At 26.2% G+C, this 26,262-nt stretch overlaps 2 protein-coding genes and 1 non-coding gene across 7 annotated transcripts in view; 1 reads left to right on the top strand and 2 right to left on the bottom strand.

The window, feature by feature from the left end:
- The first annotated feature begins 8,055 nt into the window (after window positions 1–8,055).
- On the top strand, window positions 8,056–8,128 carry Trnan-guu. Its single transcript has one exon. It is a non-coding gene; the product is annotated as a tRNA-Asn (tRNA).
- A 2,586-nt stretch (window positions 8,129–10,714) lies between these two features.
- LOC113557169 (protein transport protein Sec24B) lies at window positions 10,715–22,972 on the bottom strand. Its single transcript, XM_026962514.1, has 17 exons — window positions 22,320–22,972; window positions 22,132–22,209; window positions 21,265–21,455; window positions 15,954–20,654; window positions 15,567–15,682; window positions 15,399–15,501; window positions 15,207–15,333; window positions 14,901–15,010; window positions 14,591–14,831; window positions 14,139–14,522; window positions 13,748–14,077; window positions 13,574–13,684; window positions 13,319–13,497; window positions 12,899–13,036; window positions 12,575–12,775; window positions 11,990–12,093; window positions 10,715–10,922 (listed from the first exon to the last, which is right to left on the bottom strand). Exons 1-17 carry the CDS (start codon window positions 22,351–22,353, stop codon window positions 10,811–10,813), a joined length of 7,260 nt encoding a protein of 2,419 aa, XP_026818315.1. The 5' UTR covers window positions 22,354–22,972; the 3' UTR covers window positions 10,715–10,810.
- Window positions 22,973–25,030: 2,058 nt separating this feature from the next.
- LOC113557170 (myosin-IIIb-like) overlaps window positions 25,031–26,262 on the bottom strand; it is a 36,776-nt gene continuing 35,544 nt past the window's right edge. For all 5 annotated transcript variants that reach the window (XM_026962515.1, XM_026962516.1, XM_026962517.1 and 2 more), the window contains 3 exons: window positions 25,990–26,060; window positions 25,851–25,922; window positions 25,031–25,746 (listed from right to left, as the gene is read on the bottom strand). In XM_026962515.1, coding sequence (XP_026818316.1) covers window positions 25,602–25,746; window positions 25,851–25,922; window positions 25,990–26,060 — 288 coding nt within the window. In that variant the 3' untranslated portion in view covers window positions 25,031–25,601. The remainder of the gene's footprint in view (window positions 25,747–25,850; window positions 25,923–25,989; window positions 26,061–26,262) is intronic.

Below are 26,262 nucleotides of genomic sequence, written 5' to 3'. Positions count from 1 at the left end.
CTTTTTTTGTTTCTCAGAAAAACAATGAATAATAATATAAGTACATATATTTTTACTAATCCGTTTTTTGGGGGTTGATATGATAACATAATAATATTATTCATAAATCATCAGTTGCTATAGCGTTTATATTTCGAAATTATAACGGTTTAACGTTATGAATATAAAAAAAAATATTTTATCCAACCCAAAAAACATAATTGTATATTAAAAAAAATAATTTTAAAACACATTTGACATTCTTAATAGTCTTCCTCTTCTGCTTTTATGTCACATCAAATAAGATACATTTTTTCAAATTTCAAGTGATTAACAATGATTGAAATAGGATTGGCAATAACAATTTTAATTATTCAAAAAAATTTTAGAAAATATTTTATAGTATTATACAATATTACACATTATTAATTTTACAAGTAAAGTGTATGTCAAAGAAGATATCCATTGTCAGAACTTCAGTGGGAAGCGAATATGTATTCAACTAATAAATCACAAAACCAATTGTATTTTAAGCACCTAAGAAGTGTCTGGTGGATATTGATGATAATCAAAATTCAAAACAATTTTAAGAATTTAATATAAATTTTAAACATGATTTTTATAAACACACAGTTCATTATTCTTTATTTTTTTTTTTATTTTTTCTTTCTCTTTCTTTCTTTATTTTATTTTCTAATTTTTCTATGCACAAACTAATTCCATGTCTAGCATTAATCTTGTGTCAATATGATATACGACGATAATACTAATGCGGAATGGTGAAGCTAGATAAATGTATATAAAGTACAAAAACTGGTCTCCGTAAAGAGTATAAATTGTAATCCATCATTTTTATTTTTATTAAATTAAGTGAATAAAAGTATTATTCATATATTCTATAAGAATCTACTTTTAACTAAGTACTATAGAGACATATATTTTGTTTAATTATAATCCAAAACACACGAGTTTAACTACTTTATACTCATTGCATAACCTACGAAATGTTAATGAAATATATACCTACCTAGTTATTAACTTAAAAATCATAAAATCTATTCAATGAAATATATATAATTATGTAAATAAATATAACGCGTATATTATGAGTATACAGTATGCCTATATTACATATACACAATAATTTATAAACTAGTATTTTTATGATAAATGATAAATATCATTGTTGTGTAATATATACCATAATTTATTAATATATTTTTATTTGATTATGTATAAAATTATATAGTTGCGTTTAATTTTTCATAGCACTTCAAAAACTCCAAAGATTTTGTTAAGATTATATAGTCATTTCGTAGACAAATTCAATGTTATACATTTGTTTACGCTTAGTTGCTTGTTTTTACATATATTTATTTTAATCTGAATTGTTTCAATCAAACAATCTCACTGCTCAATCAACATCAGTATTTTCATTAAACATTAGCAATAACCTTTGTATTATGATTCTCTTAACACGTAAAACATCTATATTATAGTTCTCGGAGCACTAAATTTAGGACATTGACAATTTTATTCATAGAATATCTGCCTAGTACCTACACATATTAAACATGAACGATAAACGTTAGTATGCAAGTGAATATGAATTTCAAAAATTTGAAATGATCCCTAAAATGTCCACTTACATCTACAAAAATATAATAGTGATAACTGCTAAAAAAGAAAAAAATTTTCTAGTACTTGGAGTGGTCAGAAATGGATTTTGTAAAAGTATTTACAACATTGTTAATAAGTTTATATGAAATATGCTTAACGATTTAAAACTTTATATGGATGGAATAAAATTTTAATAATTAAAAATTCATATTTATTTGTTTCAACCTTTTAAGATTAAAAATTTAACACAAGATCTTTAAAACTTTGTTTATGAAAATTATACGTCACATATATTTTTATGAGTATCGAAATTCAAATTTTGATGAATAATTACAATTTATCCTTTAGTAAAATGTTTTTTTTTTTTTAATTATACAATCTATTATCTCAATGTCCATAATAATATACTTATGTTGTACAATAAACTGAAAATATAACATTTTAATCAGTAATAGTATATAAAATTATAAAACTAACATGAAGAAACATCTATAATCGTATTCTCAAAATATATAGAAACCTTATACATGAGGATTTTTCTTTATTTTACTTACTAATCCAATATTTGTTTCTTTATAAATACTATTTATTGAATAGAGTTGTTATTATTTACAAATAAAATCTAAAAATATGTATTATGATTTATGACTGTTTATAATTTTCTTCATTATTGTGTATTATATTTTTACATTTAGACTAATAAAGTTATTCTATATCATAAACGTAAAAATTTAATAAAAGTTATTTTACGTATATAAATATAAAATTCAATTATTCACTAAAAGGTAGAGTGTATGTATGTTTAAGGTTTATTTACTAAAAAATTATAATAGAAAATACTCGACCAATGTTGACAAAAAAAAAAATTAATTGAGAATATTTCAACGGAAACAAAATAAAAACAATAAGTAAATAAATTAAAATGGATATTATAGTAGGCGAATACAAACATTATTATTTAGCATTATTATAGTCGATCCCATACGACGCCAAATAATATAGCTTTTTTATCAAAATTTTTTAAAACTTTATGCTATGACAAGCTACAGCTATGTAAAAAAGCTTGAAAATAGATATTTAATAATGTAGAATATAGACATACATTTTTTTATAAGCGATTGAAGTTAAAATATTAACAAAATTTGTCTAAATTATGAAAGTTTGCAAATTATTTAGTAAATATTTATAACTATGCAGTTTTATGTTTTATATTATAAAAAAAAATTAACATAATAACACATTATATATACATTGCAATATAAATATATAATACATTATCCTTAAAAATATATATAGACTGCAGAAACTCCTCACAGTTACTTTTCGTATGCAATGTATAATTTATGATCGGATTATGTTTTAAATATATATAAATACTCACTCAATAAGTATACTCTATAGCAGAACGACTCTGGTTTTTTTTGTTGTTGTTATTTTGGATCACAAATTTCTAAACTTTTTCATAAATGTATTTCCATTAATACGTATAAATATTTTCGTAGTCAATTATTAATTAATAAGTAATAAATACATTATGGAACTGGTATTCGAGACCAAATTACATTTTCTATAATTTATAAAACAAGTTGAACTGTTGAAGAGCTACTTATTTTATTTATTCACATTTGGATTTACATCATTTACATTCTTTAACATACTTTCGTTTTCCAAATATAAGATGTTTTAATATTCATGTCGACTTGCCTTAATACATTGTAGTGTATTAACTGTATTACATTTAATAAATACATAATATTATATGCATTATTCAAAATAAAACAAAAATGGTATTATAGGATTTAACAAAAAGTTGAACTTTTATATAATTATATTAATTATAGATATAACTTAAGAAAAATAGTTACCTAGTAACTAGTTATCATAATATACAAGTTTACACAAGTACTGTAAAGTTAGTGGAATATTCACAATTCACATAGGTATCTATAAAATAGTATAATGTTATAGATTCTATGTACTATATAGTATTATGTGCCTATAGATATAAGACTGAAAAATGTATTAAAAACTAAAAAGTGAAAAAAATATAAGCACCTAAGAAAAATTTCGCTAAATTGTTTAATGTTTAATTGCTAACAAAATCATGACCAGTTTTTTAGGTTATGTTATTACTCTGTTACAAACAGTCGCTTTTTTTAAAATATAATTTTGATTTTAAAGACACTCAACTCGCAAGTGAATCACATTCATTTTACACATAATGATTTTCGGTTAAAAAAACTGAAATATTTTCAACGAAACAAATACGGTGTGTTACGTTAATATATTAGGCGCATCATAACGCATAAATGAAAACACTATTTAATACACGATGGCGGTGTCTATAATATAACAAAATATAATATAACTACATAACTATTTTTTTATTTTTCTAGAGAAATCGTTAAGTGAATTGTATAATAATATAATATATTATATTGTTGTGATATTGCAAGCGGATGGACTGTAACTTGTTGACATTTGATCGGACATAAACTATTAACAAAACACCCGGTGGGCACATATCTTGCACGCGCGCTGACATATATTATAATTTTATAATTACTAAATGTCACAGCATTCACGGTAAAGTGACGTGAAACCGACACAGGTAACATACTGACATTCAAGTATTCAACTGCAGTCTGCAGATTATTTTTAATATTGATAGGTATATTATAATAAAATGTATGCTCTGTATACTTCGTTCGTCTACCGCAAAACATTATGTTATGTTATATATAGACAAATTTCCATACTTCTGTCTGTTACGGTTACCGGTTTGTGACGCCCATCCATTTTGTCTTTACCGCCGTCGTATATAATATTGCATAACGAACACACGTCTGCTGCTATAGGGCAAGTTTTAATTATCTTTTTCGATATTCGGGTTTACTGTGGTCTGCTGTAATGTTCTGTGAATGTACATACTTTAGTAGAACGATAAAAAAAAAATTAAAAGACTCTGCATGCAAAATTTTCACTTAAAATATGTTAATAAACGCAGTCTTAACCGATGAGCTCCGTTTAGACTCGCTTTATAGATTCTATCAAATCTAAAATCTCAGTACATTTTTCAGTATTCTGTATAGAAAACTTTGTACTTATTCAATCTGGATTATTTTATAATTGAAGTAAAAGTCGTGGATTTTAGATTCTCTAAAATATAATAAATATGAGTGTTCCTAATTCCTATTGTATCTAAAAAAAATATAGATTATAATAAATTATACAAGAATATATTATTATAGATACCTACTAAGCACATATATTTTTTAAACCATCGTAAAAACAGTATATTTCAGAACTCTAACTTAACATCATTTTCCTAGTGATTTATAGTACAACGACTGTCCATATTTAAAACTTATAAAATATTATAATATATAGAGTATAGATTACCTATTTATAATAGTGTTATACTGTTCTGCAGAAATATTATATTGCAATTTGCCGTATACTTCTATAATACGTTTCGTATGCACAGAACAAACAACTAGAAGCCATAATAAATAAATTATAGTTTTTAAATTAATGTTATTATTATAATATGTTAGTTGTATATTGTTTGCAATTTAAACTATGATGGTATCAATGTACCGTTGATTTATGAATAATGATTTGAATGATTTAGTATCCATTTGTTTAAAATTTAAAATTTAATATTCAAATTTAATTAAATGTACCTTTTGTTTAGATCTATTTTTCGAATATTCTTTATATGTTTTTTTTCGAGTATAGTGAGTATTTTAGTACTTAGCCCAATTACTGAACATATTAGAAAAACGGGAAAGATTTTAATGTGGGGTGGATTTAAATTTTACTAATATAATATTTCGTTATCGGTTAATTAAATTAATACAAAAATTAATTCAATATAGCTGTATTGTTTTCCATATCGTATTTTAATACCTAACATTTTCAAACAATTTTGTAATAAACAAAAATGATAAATGATAGGTACCTATGTCTAATTTATACTTTTTTAAGAACTTTTTAAAAATATTGAACTAATATTGAATAATATTTACTTATCCTAAGTGTTGTTGTTTATTAGTTTAATTTAATGCACATATTTTATTTATAATTATAAAAATAATATATTTTATTAGTACCAACTTTAGTGTATTGCTTACATCTCTAAAACAGTATACAACAGTTATGACAAAAATCTTCTTTATGTCAATATATAATAACAGGCATGTATGTACCACTGCAAGTATAAAACAGTTAATTCAAGCAAAATCAGTAAAACTTTTTCTACCTTTTACCATACACGAACCATGTATGTATATAATGATTACACAAAGAAAAAAAATCAGATTATAAATATTTATTTTTACTGTTTTAGTTGAAAAAATTCTAAATATTCTATACTATCACTATATAATATATGTATATGCAAACTAATATTTATTTTTATGATTTAGGTACTATATATATAGTATATTATACATGATATCATATTTTACCGACATTGTTGTTATTCCCTCATATAAAAGATAAAGAGTGCCCATTTTAATAAAAATTTGGGATTTTAATTCGTGAATAATGATTATATTTTTAACTGGAAAGTTTAAAACTATTGCTAAACATTTTTAATGCCAAATTCTAAAACAAATGTCGTGATCTCGCAAACTTTCCATCGTAATAATTTATTTACGATACCGAGTGTCTCCAATTTACGGTCACAATTGAACGTGGCTCATACATCGAAAATATTCGCCGACGATTCGTCGTATAACTATCACTTCGATAACTATCACGATAACACAACCCATAGGCACTGGAATATCAATATTATATGACAAGCTGCGCTGGATCAATGCCCAAGGGCCAAGGTATATGTTTATACGAGAATGCCATTAACATATAGCAGCCGCAAATTTCAATCGTAAAGTTTTTGAAAACCAGATTTCGACTTTGCCCTTTATCGTGATATAATATTTCACTATATCATACCACGATACGTTATATCACTCATTAATAACTTTGTGTAAGCGTAGTACCTACTACGGTGTAAATAATTAGTTAGTATATATAGTGCTATAGTTATGTCGCGTGCATAGGTATGTATTTATACATTTTACTTATCAAAACGTGTATCTATATATGTTGATGGTTATCACTAGGTATTTATCAGATTAGGTAAGTATACATAATTTCTACAACATGTTTCATATTATTATTTTCCAACGAAAAAAAATAACGTTTCGCGCGCACGCAACAATATAGGTATTATTATACATATCACATATGTAAATGTACATCTATTGAACGTGGGCACTGGACAGCGGACGCTCGTCTAATACATATATATATATATAGGTACTATAATATTTATAAGAAAAGTCGGATTCGAGAAAGTTTGATAGGTGAATATTATAATGTGCAGAATAAGACGGTGTGCGACATTAAATCGAAGCGCGTTACACAACGTTTTTTAAAATACCTATATATATAACATTATAACTATAAACTTATGATGATAATATCATTTATCGTTTACGTATATATTATAATATAATATAATTTATAGGCTTATATAAATACTGTGCGTATTTTGCAGGTAGGTGATGATGCTGAAATGTGACACACGGAGCTAATAAAGTATAATGGCGTACCTATAAACCACTATTATACACAACATATTACAAATATATTGTAATACATTGTTGTCTGTTGGTCCGCGTGTGCTCACAAATTATAGAAATATAAATATTCCGTAACAAGTGGTTAGAGTCGGCGGTAGACAGTTGTATAATAATTTATCATTATACGCTTGCCTCGCCGAAACAGTATAAACCGTTCGTATTGTTATAATAAATTAATAAACCTACACGGATACACGGTTTTTATTCATAAACAATTGTTTTTATTTAATAATGAATTTATTCAATTTCTAGTATTTAGAATTTTCAAATATACTTTAAGACCATCATAATGTCAAAAACTTGATTTTTTAAACTATTTAAGGAGTAATTCTCGTAGAAATAGCGGTATGAAAAAATAAGAAGGTATCTACCTACTAGAATGTATTAACTTTATTTACTACCTACAACTACAGCATTACCTACCCATCTTCATCAAATGCTTTAATTGAATACCTCCTAATGTATTTCTCAATTACTTCCTCGATTCGATCATCATTATAATTCATAACATTCATAACCAAACCTCTGGTTCTGGTACCTAGGTAGTATTAGAAGTAGAATATTATTAAGGTACATTATCGATACCTGACAAAACATATTATAATGTATTATGTATACTAGATAGTAAATATTAAGTTATAAGCAATAAATTACGGTTAATGGTGATATTATTAAAACAATTCATATTAGATATTTAAATGACGTATTAGTTAGGTGCCTAAAATATAGATATTATCTATGCGCCTAGTGTCTACATAAAAAAATAATCTATTTTACTCATTTTTTATCCAACTTCCAACGAGCCTCCGTGGCGCAATGGCTAGCGCGTTCGGCTGTTAACCGAAAGGTTGGTGGTTCGAGCCCACCCGGGGGCGTGAATAATTTTTGCACTTTTTTAGCATGATTGACTATAAAAAAAAAAAGAAGTGTGAAAAGTAAGAATGGATCATACGACACACACATAGACCATTGTTCAACTTTTTAAAAATTTATGATATTATAGATAGGCATCATTGATTATATATATAATATAATTATTAATCACACTAAACATTACAAAAACAATAAACATATTATATTATAAAATTAATTAACAATACATATTATAAAATATATCATATAACTCTGTGAATAACGATTAATATACAAAGTTAGGAGTTGAATTCAAAATTTCCAACTACATACTAGGTATATAAATTGATAAGGCACTTAATTGGTACTATATCTTATTCATATGATTATGCAATGTTTAATAAAAACAAATAAAAAACATATGTTATTAGGTATTTCATTGAATGTCTAAATTTGGTAATATTTCTATGAATTCAATAAAATCACCATATAATAAACTATTATATCATGAATTAAATTATATTGGTTAGATAATCCTTATGAAACTACATTTTTTAACCATTTTTTACAAGTGGAACAGTGTTACTGTGTTAGCTCTATTTCGAAGAATATTTTATAATAATTAAAATTAATTTCTTACTATTAGCATTTTTAAATTTATTAATATGATTGAACTATTATTATTTTCCAAAAGCATTGAGTATAGATGTATAATTATCGCATACAGTAATGTAAATAAAAATATTACTGTAATGTTAAATCAACATAGATAGTACCTATCTAAGTAGTACTAATATACTATTCAATACCTACTGATATATCGTTGAGTGGTGAGAATAGATTTCTGCTTTAGTTTAATTAGCTAATCTAAGTATTTTGAAAATTTCATTGTTTACCAAATAGGTAACAAATTTAGATAAAAGGTAGGTAATACGTAGGTATTAGGTAATCAGAAAAACTTTTAACACCTAATTGTTGATGTTTTTTTAAATATAAAAGTAAATTCGTGACTAAACAAAATAAGTTATTTTATGAATAATTATAAAAATAAATATTTTTAAAATATTTTGATTGATTAATCTATTTGTATATTTTGAAAAATTAAATTAAAAATAAAATAAAATTGAGTTTTGATAAATAAAATTATGTATTGCATGCAATTTAAATATACCCTCTGATCTTTGGTTATAATTTAGTAATCAATAATCAATGTATTGTATAACTTACTATAGTTATATAAGACCATAGAACATATACATATAAAAATACATTCAGTATAATATAAGCTTCTGCAGTACTAAACTATAATTAAGCCTTTAATTTAACCTCTCAGTTATTTTTGGACTGATTGAAATATTGTTTTTTTTACTTATTATACTTATCTAAATTAATAATTAAGAATAAATTATTATTTGTTATTTTCTGCATGGTTAATATTATTAACTTGAATTGACTTTTAATTGAATATTTGAATGTGTATTAATTAAAATTACCACTCATTTGTACTTCAATATTAAATGTTTATGGTACCTAACTACAATATTGTAATGTTAGAAAAATTAAATTTAAAACTTTCACAAATATTAATTATTATGAATGGAATTAATATGCTTAATAATTCTATCAAATACTGTATCAACTAATTCAATAACAAAGTTATAAATATTTTTAAACCTTTGTACATATCTATGCACATGCATTTTAGAGCATAGATCTAATTAAAATGTATGATTTAAATATAAATTTTAATCAGATTTACGAAATTATTAGTGTAATGAACAAATTCTACACTGAATGAAAATATAATATTTATAATATTTTAAACTTAACTATTTTAACATTGACTATTGACAAGTGGAAATTTTAGTTATAGAGTTTAATTAAATATATAATATCTATTAAACATTTTAATTTTTACTAAATCAAAACTTTACAATTAATGCAATACCTTATCAATGAACTGATCATATTGTTTATCACTACATTATTAGAATTATTTAATTTTTATTAGTAATTATTAACTCGTTCTAACTTAGCCATATGTATTTAAATGACACTATCTAAGGTCTAACTGAAAAACTTTATTTAAATAATAAAAAAAAATGTCTAATCTGTGGGGCATTAAACAGTATTATATATTTATATTTATAGATTTTATCTATAAGAAATATATAATATATTCATTGGTAATTTGCTTCACTTTTTCAGGTGTTTTAAAAATGCATAGAAATTAAATAATATTATATTGACTAACTTTTAAGCATAACCGGGAATATATATATAATATATTAGAATAAGCTTTTATAGCATTACAAAAATATACATAGTAATAGAATAAACATATTTTTAATAAAACAATTTTACAAATAAATAATACCAGACATATAGCTGGCCATTAACCACTTAAAATAATATTTTAACTGTGTAGATACTACTTAACATTAAAATTCATTGTACAATTTATTTAAACTTCTTTCTTTAATTTATATACATAAAAGAAAACAACTAATTATAAATCGAACAATTTCATACCTATTTTTAAAACTCAATAAAGGAAAATAACAAATAATTAATGAATTATACAAAATACAAACTTAACTTATATCATTCTCTTCAAATAAATATTGATTAGAGAATAAAAAAACATTTAGTAGGTGTATATTAAGCATAGATATTTTATTTCAATTATTTTTAAAAATACTCCATTATCGAACTTGTTGACTAAGCCGTTGTAAAAATTCATAATAAGATAACGAAGATTCAAATTTATCTTCGACAAGCCGACTGTAAAAACGTAATTTATGTGGTCCATTGTCTCTAAAATATACAAAAAAAAAAAAAAAACTTTAATGGCGATCAAAAAATATTTGTATCAGTAACGATAAAATTCAGATTTTTATTTTCTTTCAAGATATTTTCTACCATAGCATTTTGTATTATTACTAGTTTTTGTTAATTAAATTATGTACAGGTAGATACAATGGTATTGTATTCATTATTTTACTTAAGAATAAAAAATATAAAACTGATAATTAAGTATTTTTATCAGGAAAACATTTAACGAGGATATGTCCATGAATCAACTGATGTAATTGAAAATATTTAAAATCTTATTCTAAAGAAAAATATAAATACAGTAGATTCTTGTTTGTTGAATGTCACTATCTTAAATTTTTTGTTATCTCAATCTAAATTGAAATCCCCTTAAAATTACCATTACACTCGTGGTTTATTCTCGATAACTCAATAAAATATTAATCATTATCTACGTATTCTTTTTTTATCTTAAGTTCACAAATATTATTTTTATTACAGTAAAAACATGGGCAGATAATAACATTTTATCAGAATTCATAAAAAACCCCAGCGAAAATAAAGACAAATCATAACATGAAAATAAAGTCACTGTAATTACAATTTAACAAGCTAAACAAAGTTTAGAAAGATTAAGAAACTTTATTGAAACTATTAAAAGTATGAAAGATAGCGCTTTTTTTGCAGTATTTAAATTTACACTAGGGATGGCAGAATTAATAAAAAACTAACTTTAATAACAGATTTAAAAAAAAAAAAAAATGGATAAAAAATTGATGTTTCAATTTCTTTCCTGTTTTTTTTTCTGATCAACATAACAAGATTCTACCGTATAAATATTTTAGTTTCAATAATATCAATGTTTATTTTATTCAATATTAAAACAGTGAATAGAATAATCCTTATAATGAAAATGCAGCTATTTGAATGATTTATTCTAAGTAAAATGTTAATATATATCATTTTGTAATAAAAATAAAACAAATGCCTAATATTCTATGCTTAATTGAAACAGAACATCAAATACAATTATATAATAACTAAAAAATATTTATGAAATAACTACTTACTTTATTATTTCTATTGGCAATGGATATGGCTTAAAGTGTTGAAGATATGAAATAAAACTACGTAACAAATATGATGGTTTGGAGTCCACTTCTGCGAGTGTAGTCTATGAAATAAATAAATAAAATATAAATAGCATACAGAAAATAGAATTATACATACATTTTTTTTTTATTAGTTCTACATAAATAGTATTTATTATTCAGTTTTAATATTCTATACATAATTCAAATTTGTCAAATATTGCCATTGAATAATTATAATACTTGTATGCAAATGTATCTTACCAAGGAAGCAAGTAATAAGAGACTAATATTTTTCACCCCTCATTAAGAAAAATAGAAAAATAAATGTTATTTCTATATACTTTTTAAAAATATTTTGTTGATTAAATTAATAGTTAATATTAATTTGTATATCAACATTATTTGTCAGTGCAATTTATAAAACTACAAATCTAATAATATAATTTGAACAAGATTAGATAATAATAAAAAATATAAATTATTTATTCTTATTTTTCTTGTAACTGTATTAGTTTCTTTAAAAAGTAAAATTTGTTAAGTATTGTGTATTGTATTACTTACGATAAGTTCTGGCATTGAATTAACATTCACATAACCAAATAACTGCTGTATAAGTTGATCAGAACATCTATGGCCGATAAATATTGTTAATGTTTCACTGTCGTCCATTAAATAGACACCATTGGATTCAATACGTTCTGCAGACAATTGTATAACTGGTGGAAGAGGAATTTCTGTCAGCTTTTCATAATCTATTTTTGGCTAAAAATAAAAAAAAATAAAAATGATAATACTTCTTTAAAATAAATAAATATTAATAATATACTATGTTACTTGTACTTTAGTAAATAATAAAAACATAATAAGGTTTAAATTAATTTTTACCTGTTCTTCTAAAGCATAGACAGGATATAAATCTGGATATATGTATTGAATAAGATTATTTAATGGTAAACTTTTCATTTGACACATACTAAACATTCTTTCATCAAGTCGAGTAGATTGATTAGTTCTAAATGCCGACTATGATAAAAAAAAATATTAACTTTGGTATATAACTAATATAAATTTTCAAAATTAAATATACATAATACAGTCAAACCTTAATAACTCAAACTTCAAAAATGCCAACATTTTCATATTAAAAATTTTTTTTTGTCTTTTGAAGTGGTGATAATAAGTTATTTACAGTAAATATAAGTTTAAATTAATATGTATCTTTCTTGAAATTCGGGTTATTAAAATTAGACTATTCTACTATAATAAGTGAACCATTTTTTTAATCAATCAAATTAATATACTTACATGTTTTAATGTAGCTAGAATATACAATGGAAATACTTTTAATGATAATGGTGACAGCATTATTCCAGGGCCACTGTAGGATGAGCAACCAAGTTTGTATGCAGAGAGAGAATCTGAGATAGCATTGAAAAAGGCTTCACGTGCATCAGATAATGATTTTTCTGTACTTCGGTCAACAGCTAACAAAACACAGCTTATAAGTATAATAACTTTTAAATTTATAAATGTTATTTTTTGTTTATTGATATCCTTTACCCATTTTAGCTATCAAACATGTTATTGCTTGTTGATCAGCATTATGAAAAACATCATCTAAATTTTCAGTAACTGGTATGCACAGTGTATGAACTCTAATACGACGTTCCGCTGTAACATAAAAACTTTTATAAAATAAAAATGTTTAATTAATTTAAATAAAGTAAATTTTACCATTGCTAGAAGTGTAAAGTAATGCAGCCTGGAAACAAACAACAGAAACACCATCCAAACTGTCTTCAATAGATAACTGCATACCATATGCATTGTCAGGATTAACATTGGGCAACATAAGCAGATCAGAAGAGCGAACAAAGAAATTTCCATGGAAAGAGTGTATTGCCACACCTCGTGTACAACGTAATCTCAAAAGAGCTTCAAAACCAATTTTACGAGATAGATATCGATCAAAACAATTTATAAAGCGTGTTACTATAGTTGGAGATTTAACATTAAATTGAGGGAAATTATGTATGCATCCAGATGAATATTTTGATATTCCAGCTAAAAGTAAATCATTCAAATTAGAATTAATTATTAATAATATTATGTTGTATTTACTTACAAATAGTGGCAATATCTAAATATTGTGAAGATACAAAAAACATATCAACAGCAATCTGTTCACCACTACATTCAAGTGCTAGTTTTTTATAGAAATCAGTAGATGGAGCCATATGCTGAACACGGTCACCAGTGTGGGGATTTCCATCGTCTCTTGGTTCTAAACTACCAGGCCCACAATTTGGTAAACTAGCTTGGAATACTGTAACACGACCTCCGCGGGGAGCTAATATTTTAAAAGCTGCTTGAAGCGCAGCTCCTAAGGCACAACCGGTGTTGTAAGACTCTCTATAATTATTTGGTAAACTAGTCAACAAATCTTTTATAGCAATCTTATTTTCTTCTAAATTCACCATGAGACCATCAGGCAATGGTAAAAATATATCTAAAAAATAATAATACAAATAATTTAAAAAATCTAAATCCTAGAAAATTATATATTTTATTGCTTACCAGATATATCGCTAACAATAAGCTGTTTTGGCTGTCCTCCATCACTATTTGCTATTTGATAAAAATGAACAGACGAATCATATGTGATGAAACCTATGTTTGTTCGGGAATCACCAGGTATGTCATCTGCCATAATTTTATTCAAAATTCGATCACAAACTATTTCTAAATATCCAGTCAAAGTCGCAGTTCGTGATACATCTAAAAGGAATAGATACAAAGCTGGTTGTGGAGGTCTAACCTAATAGTAATAAACAGAACAATAAATTAATATATTGTAATGTTTTATATTATTAAGCACACTACTAACCATGTAATCTTGTGAAGCTATGTATTCAATAGTGGCATTTTGTATTTCCGGTCTTCTGGAAGGATCACCAAGTGTTTTAGTATACGGATCAATTTGAAACTCCCCAGGCACTATAAATAATAAATTTATTCATTTAGATTTTAATAAGTATTACTCTTTTACATTTAAGTTTCAGTATACATTTTAATTTAATAATAGATCAACATTTATCAAATAAAAGAATATAAAATAATAACTAAATATTTTAAGAAAAAACAAAAAAGTGGGTTTGCAATGACATTTGGCATTTTGGCATAATTTACTTACATTCATTTACTCTGTAACACAAGTTACATTTCCAATGGGCATTATCAATAAATTGAACAAATGGATTTATATAAGAACGACAATTTCGACATCTTGTAATAGTTTCACATTGTATCACAGTTAAACGCTAAAAATAAATAAATTAAAATAAATAAAATTAATTTAAAATAAATAAAAAATAGGTCTACTTACTGAAAGATCTTTATAAGGATGTATTAAAATCCCTAATGGCAATCGACTTTTGTCTAATAAATTTTTTGAAGCTGGAAACTTATTTAATGTACATCGGAAAATACTAAATTAAATAGATACAATAGTAAATAAATTATGTTTAAATTAAATTTTAATTTAAAACCATACTCTGGAGAACAGTTATCACAGTTAGCATATCCTTGAGGAAGTTTTATCTCTGGTGGATGAACTCCGTCACCTGGCAGTACATCCCTTGATTTTAATAAGTCCAAATTGTCATATCCCTTTTAAATAAATACAATTATTATAATTACATAATTTAATTTTAACTATACCATAATTTACAATCACTGCATGCATTTTTTCATAGTAGCACTTATGACACCAATTACATAAATAAATGTCTAAGTTTATGATAAAATATATATTACACTATATCAAATGTAGCTTCTTAAAAGTGTTAAAATTGTGTGGCATATTTCATCAAATTATATGATAAATAAAGTTAAAGAAATATAAGCTATAAATGTTTTATATACACATAAAAAACCTTACCCATGTCTTAGAAAATCCTTGTTGTACAACTGAAGGATTCTGTTCTGGTCTATATTGGTCTTGTTGTTGATTATGAAATCCTTGTTGTCTATGAAGAGCATTTGGTTGTTGATAATTAGTTTGACTAGAAAAACCCATGTTATTTTGTGGTGGATATCCTTTGGATGCTAACTGTACATTATAATTTGAAGACTGAAGCTGTTGGACATTTCCAATTCCTTCAACTTGATTGTATAAATTATTAGAAGACAATGGATTTGGTGGCAACATATGAGTACCAAGCATTTGACTTTGTTGATTAACATTGGGAGGCATAGTAGATAAATTAGAAGATGAGTTCATGGTTATTGGCTGTGAAGATATTAAGTTAGTAGTTTGGCTTGAAAAATTAGCAGGTGGCCACTGATTTTGGACTTGTTGAATTGAATTTGGTTGGTTAACAAACTGATTACTTGAAGACTGTTGTAGATTTTGTTTTGGTAATACTTGTTGACCTGGTTGTTTAGTAAATGGTTGTGAAGGATATTGATTTTTGACTGTTTGAGAAGTTGGAAAATTGTTTGGTTTGGATTGATGACTAAACGGCTGTGATGGATACTGATTACTTGCTTGTTGAAGTGGTGGAGCACCCATTGAAGATTGATTAATTAGTGGTTGAGACTGATATTGACTAGCTATTAGTTTATTTGACAAACCACCATCTAATTTTGGCTGATTGGTAAGTATTTGAGAAGGAAACTGATTTGCAGTAGATGAAACTGATGGAATAGAATTTGATGCTTGTTGGTTATTATATGCTTTTAAATTATATTGGTTTGATGTTGTTTGAAGAGGAGTGACAACATTTGATTTAGGTTGATTACTGAACAACTGTGTTGGTAACGGGTTAACAGATGATGAAACAGTAGTTGGTGCATGTTGGTTATTAAATGGTTGGAATGGATACTGACCAGTTGTTGATTGAATAAGACCAACATTTGATTTAGTTTGATTACTTAAGATTTGTGAAGGTAACTGACTTGTTGCTGAAGGAACAGGTGGAATCATATTAGATATTGTCTTGTTATTGAATGGTTGTGATGCATACTGACTAGGCAATGTTTGAATAGAAGAGACGTCTGATTTAATTTGACTATTAAATATTTGTGGTTGATATTGATTGGTAGTTGATGAAGAAGGCCATGCTGTACTTGGTGTGGATTGGTTTACAAACGTCTTTGCTGCGGTTTGTGGCATAACCATTGATTTTGATTGATTATCAATAATTTGCGGAGGAAATTGGTTAATATCTGATGATGGAACAGTGACTGGTTTTGACTGGTTACTAAACGCTTGTGTTGGATATAAATTTGATGCAGATTGAAGAGGCTGTATGGTATTTGATGTTGATTGATTACTAAATAATGTTGGTGGAAATTGATTAGTGGCTGTTGAAGCAGTTGATGTTGGATATGAAGAACTTGATGCAAATTGAGACGGTGATACACTATTAGATGTTTGTTGGTTATTAAGCATTTGTGATGGAAATTGATTTGACACTGATGGAATTGTCGTTGGGGTTTGTTGATTATCAAATTGTTGTGTTGTATACGGATTTGATGCAGACTGAAGAGGCTGTAAAATATCTGGTTTTGGTTGATTATCAAACATTTTTGGTGGTAACTGATTAGATGCTGAAGAAACAGTATTTAATGTAGGTTGATTATTAAATGGTTGTGTTGTATACGGATTTAACCCCAACTGTAGAGGCTGTTTAATATCTGGTTTTGGTTGATTACTGAACATTTGTGGTGGTAATTGATTTGACACTGATGGAATTGTCGTTGGGGTTTGTTGATTATCAAATTGTTGTGTTGTATACGAATTTGATGCAGACTGAAGAGGCTGTAAAATATCTGGTTTTGGTTGATTATCAAACATTTTTGGTGGTAACTGATTAGATGCTGAAGAAACAGTATTTAATGTTGATTGATTATTAAAAGGTTGTGTTGTATATGGATTTAACCCTGACTGAAGAGGCTGTATGGTATTTAACTTTGCTTGGTTGTTATATATTTGTGGAGGTAACTGATTGGATGATGATAAAATTTCATTTGATGTTACTTTATTACTAAAATGTTGTTGAGGAAATTGGTTAGCTTCTTGTTGACTCTCCTTATTATCTGATATAATTTGATTACTTAGTGATAATGGAGAAACCTCATGGTTTGTTGGTAAATCTGAATTTAAAGACACTAAATTTGTTTGTTTATTTTGTAACAATTGAGAATTGTCAATGACTTCTAATTTAGGCACTGAACTATTATTGTCTTGAAATGTTGTAGAAAAGTTTTTAAATGGAATAGAATTTTCTTCTTTATCAAGGGATAAGTCTTTTGAAAAATAAGAGGTAGGCATTGATTGTTCCTGAATATGTATTTTATTATCAGATATATTTTGTTGCTTACCAATGGCCATGTTGGAAAATTGATCATTAGGTGTCACAATCTCAGCATTTACTGATGACTTAAAATTCAAATTATTTGATTGAGCCAAATGAGATTCTGAAGAATGTAAAGTTTCCTTTGATGACACATCAGAATCTAATTTTAAGTTTTCAACTATTTCTAATTCATTTTTCATCAACAATGGTTGCTGATTTGAAGATGATTTTATTGAGGTATCTTGCGCATAAGAAAATTCTGTACAATTGTTCGATTTGTCTGGAGTAGGGTTAATTGAAACTGTGGGTTTATCCTGTATTTGCATATTTTGTAATTGACCACTAGATTGTAAATTAGATGACTGTTGATTAAATACAAATTTATTATTTACATTTGACGAATCAAAATAATGACTAACACTATGACCAGTAGTTGGTACAGATTGTTGTACAGCCACGTTTTGGTTATTAATTGGTTGGGATCCAACATTATTGAGTTTATTAGAAAATTGATCATATGAAGTTTTTATATTATCAACTATAGGTTGTTGAGGTGTAAAATGATTTTTTGACTCTAGTTGAGAAGTCATACTTTTTGGATTAAAGAAATCATTAGATTGAGTAACATTTTTAATAGATGGCGGAGACATTGATTTTATTTCATTGTGTTGATTTTTATTGAAATGCATATTTATGGTTTCAGTTTGATCAACTGTTGTTTCTTGTTGATTTTCAAGTATGTTACTAATTGGAGATTTTGAAAGTTTAGTATCAATCTCAGATTGTGCATTAGTTGTGTCCTGATTTAATAAATCAATTGGACTTTTTTTAGCATTATTTGATAAATTTAATAAATTACTAGCCTGATCATCAGATTTTTGATACTGTGTATTTTGTTTATTTTGAAATTCTGCTTCTGACACAGAAAATGAACTTAAAGGAGCTACAATTGTAGCTGAAGTCACAGGACCTAAAGACTGAGTAGATATTAATGATGAATTTTGAGGTATAAACTCTTTACTAGCTGTCTGTTGACTATTATTCAACAATTCAGATACAGGTGGTTTTGAAGAATTATACATTGATTGTTGGCTAATAGATTCCATACTCTGATCATTTTGTTGATTATACAAATTATTAGGACAAGAATTCATAGTTTGATATTTTAATGCATCAGCACTTGAAGTTTTTATACTATCATTTTCAAGAACTATTTCATCTTGTGTATTACTATTAATATTGTATTGTAATGAAGAATCAACCGGGAGTACATTTGATTTTTGAATATTGGGTCGAATCTGTTTGTTTTGTTGGTTAAAATTATCATTATAACTTTGATTACTTGATGATATTTCATGATGATTAAACAGTTCGGTATTTCCATACGGGAATATTGGTTTTCTTTGCGAGTGTTGTGAAATTGAACTATTTGATAAACTAGGTTGAGTCAAAGCATTTGCTTGATTAAAATATAACCCTTTATTAAACTGAGAAGAATTTTGAGCATTTGAAGATTTATCAACATTATAAGATAAATAGTTATCCATGCTACTATAAGCAGAAGAAGATGAACCTTGTTTATTTTCATAGTTAAAGTTTGTCTGTTCAAAATCTTTTTTAGTAGCATAAGAATCAAATGTTTGAGCTCTCGGCATGTTTGAACTTTGTTCATTAAAGCGAGATTCTAGATTTTCTTGATTTTCTAAGGCTGGTTCTGTTTCATTTGGAATAATATTGTCAAATAAAGGAATGTCTTCAATGATATCATCTTCTTGATTATAAGCACTATGTAAAATAGAATGTTGGTGATCATCAACACTATCATTCTTTTTGAGATTGAAATCGGCAAATTGGCTAGGCACAGGAAACTCTTGATTTGTGGTTGAAATTGTTTTTGATTCCTTTGTTACATGACACTCAGTACTTTTATTCGACATATGCCTAGGAAATACATTACTCAGATGTGTACTTTCTGAATCCTGATCAGTACTTTCAGAGTATAATGAAGAAGTATGTTGTGGTGAACTTTCGGTAGATGTTTCTTCCAAATCATACTCAATAATTTTGGGTTCAGGATAAGGTTTATTTGAAGAAAAATAATTTGTATTCATATTTTCTGCTATGGATTCTTTACTAGTATTATATTTACCAACTGAATAAAGTTCTGGAACTCTTTTAGATTGCTGTGGTAACAGAGCAGTAAGATGAGGTTGTAGCTGAAAGTCTGGATTTATTGTATAATTTTCAGCGTTATTAGATTGAGTGAGGCTTAAGACATTCTGAAATAAAAATTTTAATAGATATAAATAAAACAGAATCTAAGAATAAAATATTACAAAAAATTTCAAAATGTTACAAGTTTATCCAGAGTTTATATTTAGTGTAATTAATTTAATTTAATTTGTGTAATTAATTAAGATAAATAATTAAATATATATATATATTTTAATAATTATAAAATTTAATGTAAACAAAATTTAACAATTTTATGACCAAATAAATAATATCTTATTATTATTATAAATCCACTAATATTTTTAGAGTTTAAATATAAATACTCTGAAATGCCTTAATAATATTTCTATTGAGTTATTACTTAATATGCATAAAATATTAAATATATAGAATCAGCTAGGATCACAAAATTCAGAGGCTAGAAAGGTACATAATTATGTTACACTTCACAATAGGTACTAATTTAAAACTGAATTGATAATAAAAACACTTTGTAAAGCTTATAATATAAAATACAAGATAATATTATTACCTAATGATTAAAACTAATTAAAATATATTTAAAAAAATAAGCAATAGACCCAACATTACTCATTTAGGTACTTTTTTAATAATTTTTAATCAGTTTAAATTCAATTAGGTAACTTTACTCACAGGAATTGAAGACTGAACATTTTCATAAATTCCTTTAGCATTAGTCCTAGGTGGCCCAGATGAGCGTGGTGGTTGATTAGCAGAATCCATTTGGTATAAATGATTATTCATTAATGGAACTGTATTAGGATTTGAATGCATTTTCTCATGAAATGGTGATTGATCTGAAGGAGAAGTGGATGGTATGCTTCCTAGAATTATAACAATTTATTTAATACAGATAATTATTTAATAAAAAATACTCACAGAAAAAATAAATATTTCTTAGATAATTTACTAAATCTCTAGTTAAAAGTAATACACTGTGAGTATTTAAATTCTTATACAGGTATTAATGCATAAGTCATGTACCTTAACACCATTTTAGTCAAGAACATGGGTAAATGTGTAATTCATTACATGTTTAATGGAGACCACTAATTAAAATGATGCTAAAAAATATTAAAAAAAATATCTAAGTATTCATTTTTAAATTATAAACTTTTCATTCAATTTAGGTAATTAATGAACTATTTGAAAATTATATTTTTGTACTGTTATTATTAGATTATTTTTATTTTTAATTAGAAAGTAGTTAAAAACAATTTCATGTTCTAAATAATTTTAGGAAATTTGTCCATAGCTTTGATATGTGATAAGAATAAATCGAAAGCAATATTTTTTGTTTCCAAAGCTACGAGATACATATTTAACAAATAATACCAAACCACAAGGAGAAAAAGCTAGGTACATATATAGCATATCATGTAATTATTACAATTTACTAGTTAAGTATAATTTGTAATACAATAAAATTAAAATATGTATAACAAAAATTGGGTATATGAATACTAGGTAGATAAAAAATTATTAAGTGACTAGAATTACCAGAGTAATTATTGGTCGACTGAATTCCATCAGCAGACGGTCGGTTGAACGCCGACTGTCCATTAACAAGGGAATTTGCTGTGTGAAAAAAAACAAACGTTTTGATCAGAACAAGCTCAATGTGAAACGGTAAATAGCATTATGGTTTTATTATTATAATTGTCAAGTCAGTAGATAAGTACACTTACGATTTTGCTGGAAATAGTTGTATCTGTGTTCCATTGTGAAACCGGGATTCGAGTCGGAAACCTGAAAAACGTCCAGGACATACGAACTTGACACGGTTCGTCAATACGATGTATGTAGTCCAAGGTTTACTGGTCGCCAGGAAGGAGAGAATAGAAAAAAAATCTAATCACGTAAGCAAAACACCGTATCCGTCCACCAACCAACCACTCGAATTAACAATATCACAACATTCACAACATGCCCTGTACTCGAAATTCACACGCACCGCGCGCCGCTACCTTAATCGTATTATCTCCGTTTCGTCACGCTGATAATGACGAAGGGATGTGGCAATTTCTCGTTTCCCAGAAGACTGTGCGAATATACGTCGACGGGTGTGAACGTCTACGCCGGTCGGACGTGTACGCGGTGCGCGAACGACGGTGTACGTTAACGGATCAGAGCTCCGGGCGTACAGCAAGTGGCAACCGACGACGACGACGACGATGGCTTTGGTGTCCGTTGTTTAAAATTGTAGTAAAAAATATATACGAGAATATTGACGACGATATTTTTTGCGGCGACGGATTACACCAGTAAAATATTTGACTGACTATTGTGCCGTGTTCGTAAATCGCCTTGCCCGTTGGTCGCAATTACGAATTATTGTTGCGAATTTGCGATTGCAATTTTTGATTCCGTTTTGCGCTATCTATTTACTTGCATTTGTGTGCGTGACGTGCGTACTACGCGTAGCCCGTAGATCATTACTCCTTTATCAGCTCTACAGCATAGACACGTCACGTTCACAAATCACGAGCCAGTGTAGTGGTGGTTATTCACTGGTGATAAGAGCGGCAAGGCTTACTGAACGCGTCCACGAACGATTACGTGGAACCATAAATCATGGACATACCAGTTAATAATTGTAATTATGTAAAGGATTACATTATAAACCGTACAATACGATTTCTTTATATTATTACTGGCGATGGGTGTACATAACAATATACCCATCTTGTTTAATGTTTATAAGTCTCTCTGATAGTTCGTATTAAACGTCCTTCTACGCAAAAACGTCTAAACAGTGTCAGTGTACTATGTTGTCGTACGAAGCAGCTCTTATATACCACTGATAAGAGATCGTGGTTGATACCGGTTATACTGAGTTGCATTTTTCACCAAATGTAGGTATTAAGTACATTTCGGCAATATTATTATGTATTAATAGTTAACACCTACCTACGGCCTACATTATTAATTATTTTTATTTTTTAGTTAATAAAAATATTTTAATCCCTATCCTCATGGCTACATTTTTACTTTTGCCAATTTTTTTTTATTTTTTTTTTACTAATTATTGACAATTATTTATTAAAATTTTATGTTATGATATATAATTTAAATTATTTAGTTATTAACTATTTTTAATTTAAATTATTATTTTCAAAATATCTTACAATACCTACCAATTCCAGTAGAGATTTATCTTTAATAACTATATTTCCTATAATTATTATTCAATAATTTAAGATTGAGAATACCTAATAAGAACATTCAATATTTAATAACAATAAGAATTTATCATATAAATAAAGCCATAAATGAATACATAGTATATATTATTTAAAAGAGATACAATTAATAAATTGTAAATCTTACTGTAAGTCTGACGTCTGTAAACTATAAGCTATACATTTTGTGTTCTAGATGAATTAGTTACAAGTTATAACTTTTTTTAACAGATATTGGGATAGGTATGGTAACACATTCCTTTCTGATAACATATAATTAACCTTTTAATCATTATGACCCTATTAAAGAGTATTTACTTCTTATTTCACTATCAAATATTTGTTTAATATCATAATAAAATGCAATTTCTTTCTACCATCATAATACTAAGTGTCAGTAAAAAATACTTTTTATTTTGAAGTACGAGTATTTGAATGGTATTTTAAATACTTTTTTTTTTATTTTTTTCATTCTTGATTTGTTTCCATTTGTAATCCTTGTTAAATAAAAATATTGTGCCATCATACTTCAATGGTATAAAATAATTATATTAACTATATTAATCATTATTCATTTATAGACAATTTGATATCGGTTTTGGTTTTCGTCTATTAAAAAATAACAAACACGACATCAGCACAATCAGCATTTTGAACAAATAATGCTTTTAAAATGTAATACTCAAATGTTCGATTAATATGCATAAATACCTAAGAATAAAATTGAAGTATTTTTTACAACACTACAAATTTGCATTCAGCAGAATCCATTTGATGTTGTTAGTTTTACTATTAGAATAAATTTACCTATTATTAAACTTAAAGGTTTGAATATTATCAGGCTTTTACTAGTATTATAATTTTAAAGTGAGTCGTGGACATTTTGAAGTTTTAATATTTTACATAATATATAATTATAATTTACTTTAAAATTATAATAACAATAAAAGACTATGAGATGGCCTAGTATTCTTACCTTTAATAGGATAAATCTTGCTATTTAAAATAATATTAATATGGTTCAGAATATTTTTAATACCTGTTGAAATAAAACTTAATATTACACAATAAACTATCAAGAAAATAATCGATTTAATTAAATTTAACAATATCACTTTAATTGCATGTTTAAATGTAAATTATACATAAAAAAAAATATATATATTTATAATGTTATTTTATAATAATAAAAACAATTTTTTTATTTATACCATCAAATTTAAATAATAAATACATTAAAAATATAAAGCTTTAATAACAACAACACACCAATGTTTTATTATAATGAGAATGTTATATGAGATGGATTACACTCCGTTATAACACTGAACATCCTAATTGACTAATAATAGATGGTGTAAAAATATATAGGATATACAATAATATGTAATGCAAAGTTAATAAGTGATTCACAATTATTCTATACTGGGCCCTTTTAAGAATTTCAGAAACACAAAAGTTTCTTAAGGAACATTGATGAAATACTAATAAAAAAAATCTTACAAGTAAACCTTAATAATAGACAAAATCTGTTAATTTGATAAATAAAATACATATTTTTGGTTCAATTTATTGGACTTAACAGGAACTATAAAAATATATTTTTTTGTCCATAAAATAAAAAAGATAAAAATAGAATAAAAACAATTATTTTCTTCCATATTTGAACAACTCATTTTGAGCTCAAATTATTTTTGTTTCCAAATAATAAATATATAAATATTAAATAAATTTAACCATTACAACAATTTTAAATACTGTTTACAAAAAATAGCAAACTTTGTTATGTTATCCTTTGGCGTTGGCCGCTACAGGTCTAGATCTCTGTACCAGTCTTTTACGTAAGGATTCGGTGGGTGCATGTTGGGTAGGCCTCAATAGTTGTCGGAAGTCAAATCCTTCTGGCAGTCTATTAATGTCTGGAGGAGTTAATCTACGAGTATAAATAAGGAAAAAGAATTATTATTATTATTATTTTATAAGTATTATAAATAATAAAATGTTTTCTGGTAATCACTTTGTACATTGTTAACTTACCTTAATGGAGAGACCCATTTTGGTTTATTTACTGGTTGGATGTTATTTGTTTTTGCAGTTATTGAGCTCATCCTAAAATATAATGTAATTCAAGTATAAAAAAAGTCAACAAATTATATTCTTTTAATAATCATTTTACCTGTTTTCAGAATCAAATTTACAATAATTTTCATTAACAAGCTTTTTAATGGCATTATGCACCAAACCCTTCTGTAAAAGAAAGATAAAATAAAATCAATAATATTATAAATGACAGGAATTAGTAAGATATAGTAAATAAGAACCTAATGAATATTTTATTAATTAATTTAATTTCATACAGTCAGGAAATAATGGGTGATAAAATCATTAAGAGGCCGTAACACCTGCATGTGTTGTCTCCATCTTACAAGTACATAATAGCAAATTTATG

Source organism: Rhopalosiphum maidis, chromosome 4, assembly GCF_003676215.2.
Source record: "Rhopalosiphum maidis isolate BTI-1 chromosome 4, ASM367621v3, whole genome shotgun sequence".
Lineage (NCBI taxonomy): Eukaryota > Metazoa > Arthropoda > Insecta > Hemiptera > Aphididae > Rhopalosiphum > Rhopalosiphum maidis.
Note: the sequence above shows the minus strand (reverse complement) of the source record. Positions and strands in the feature narration are given on the sequence as shown.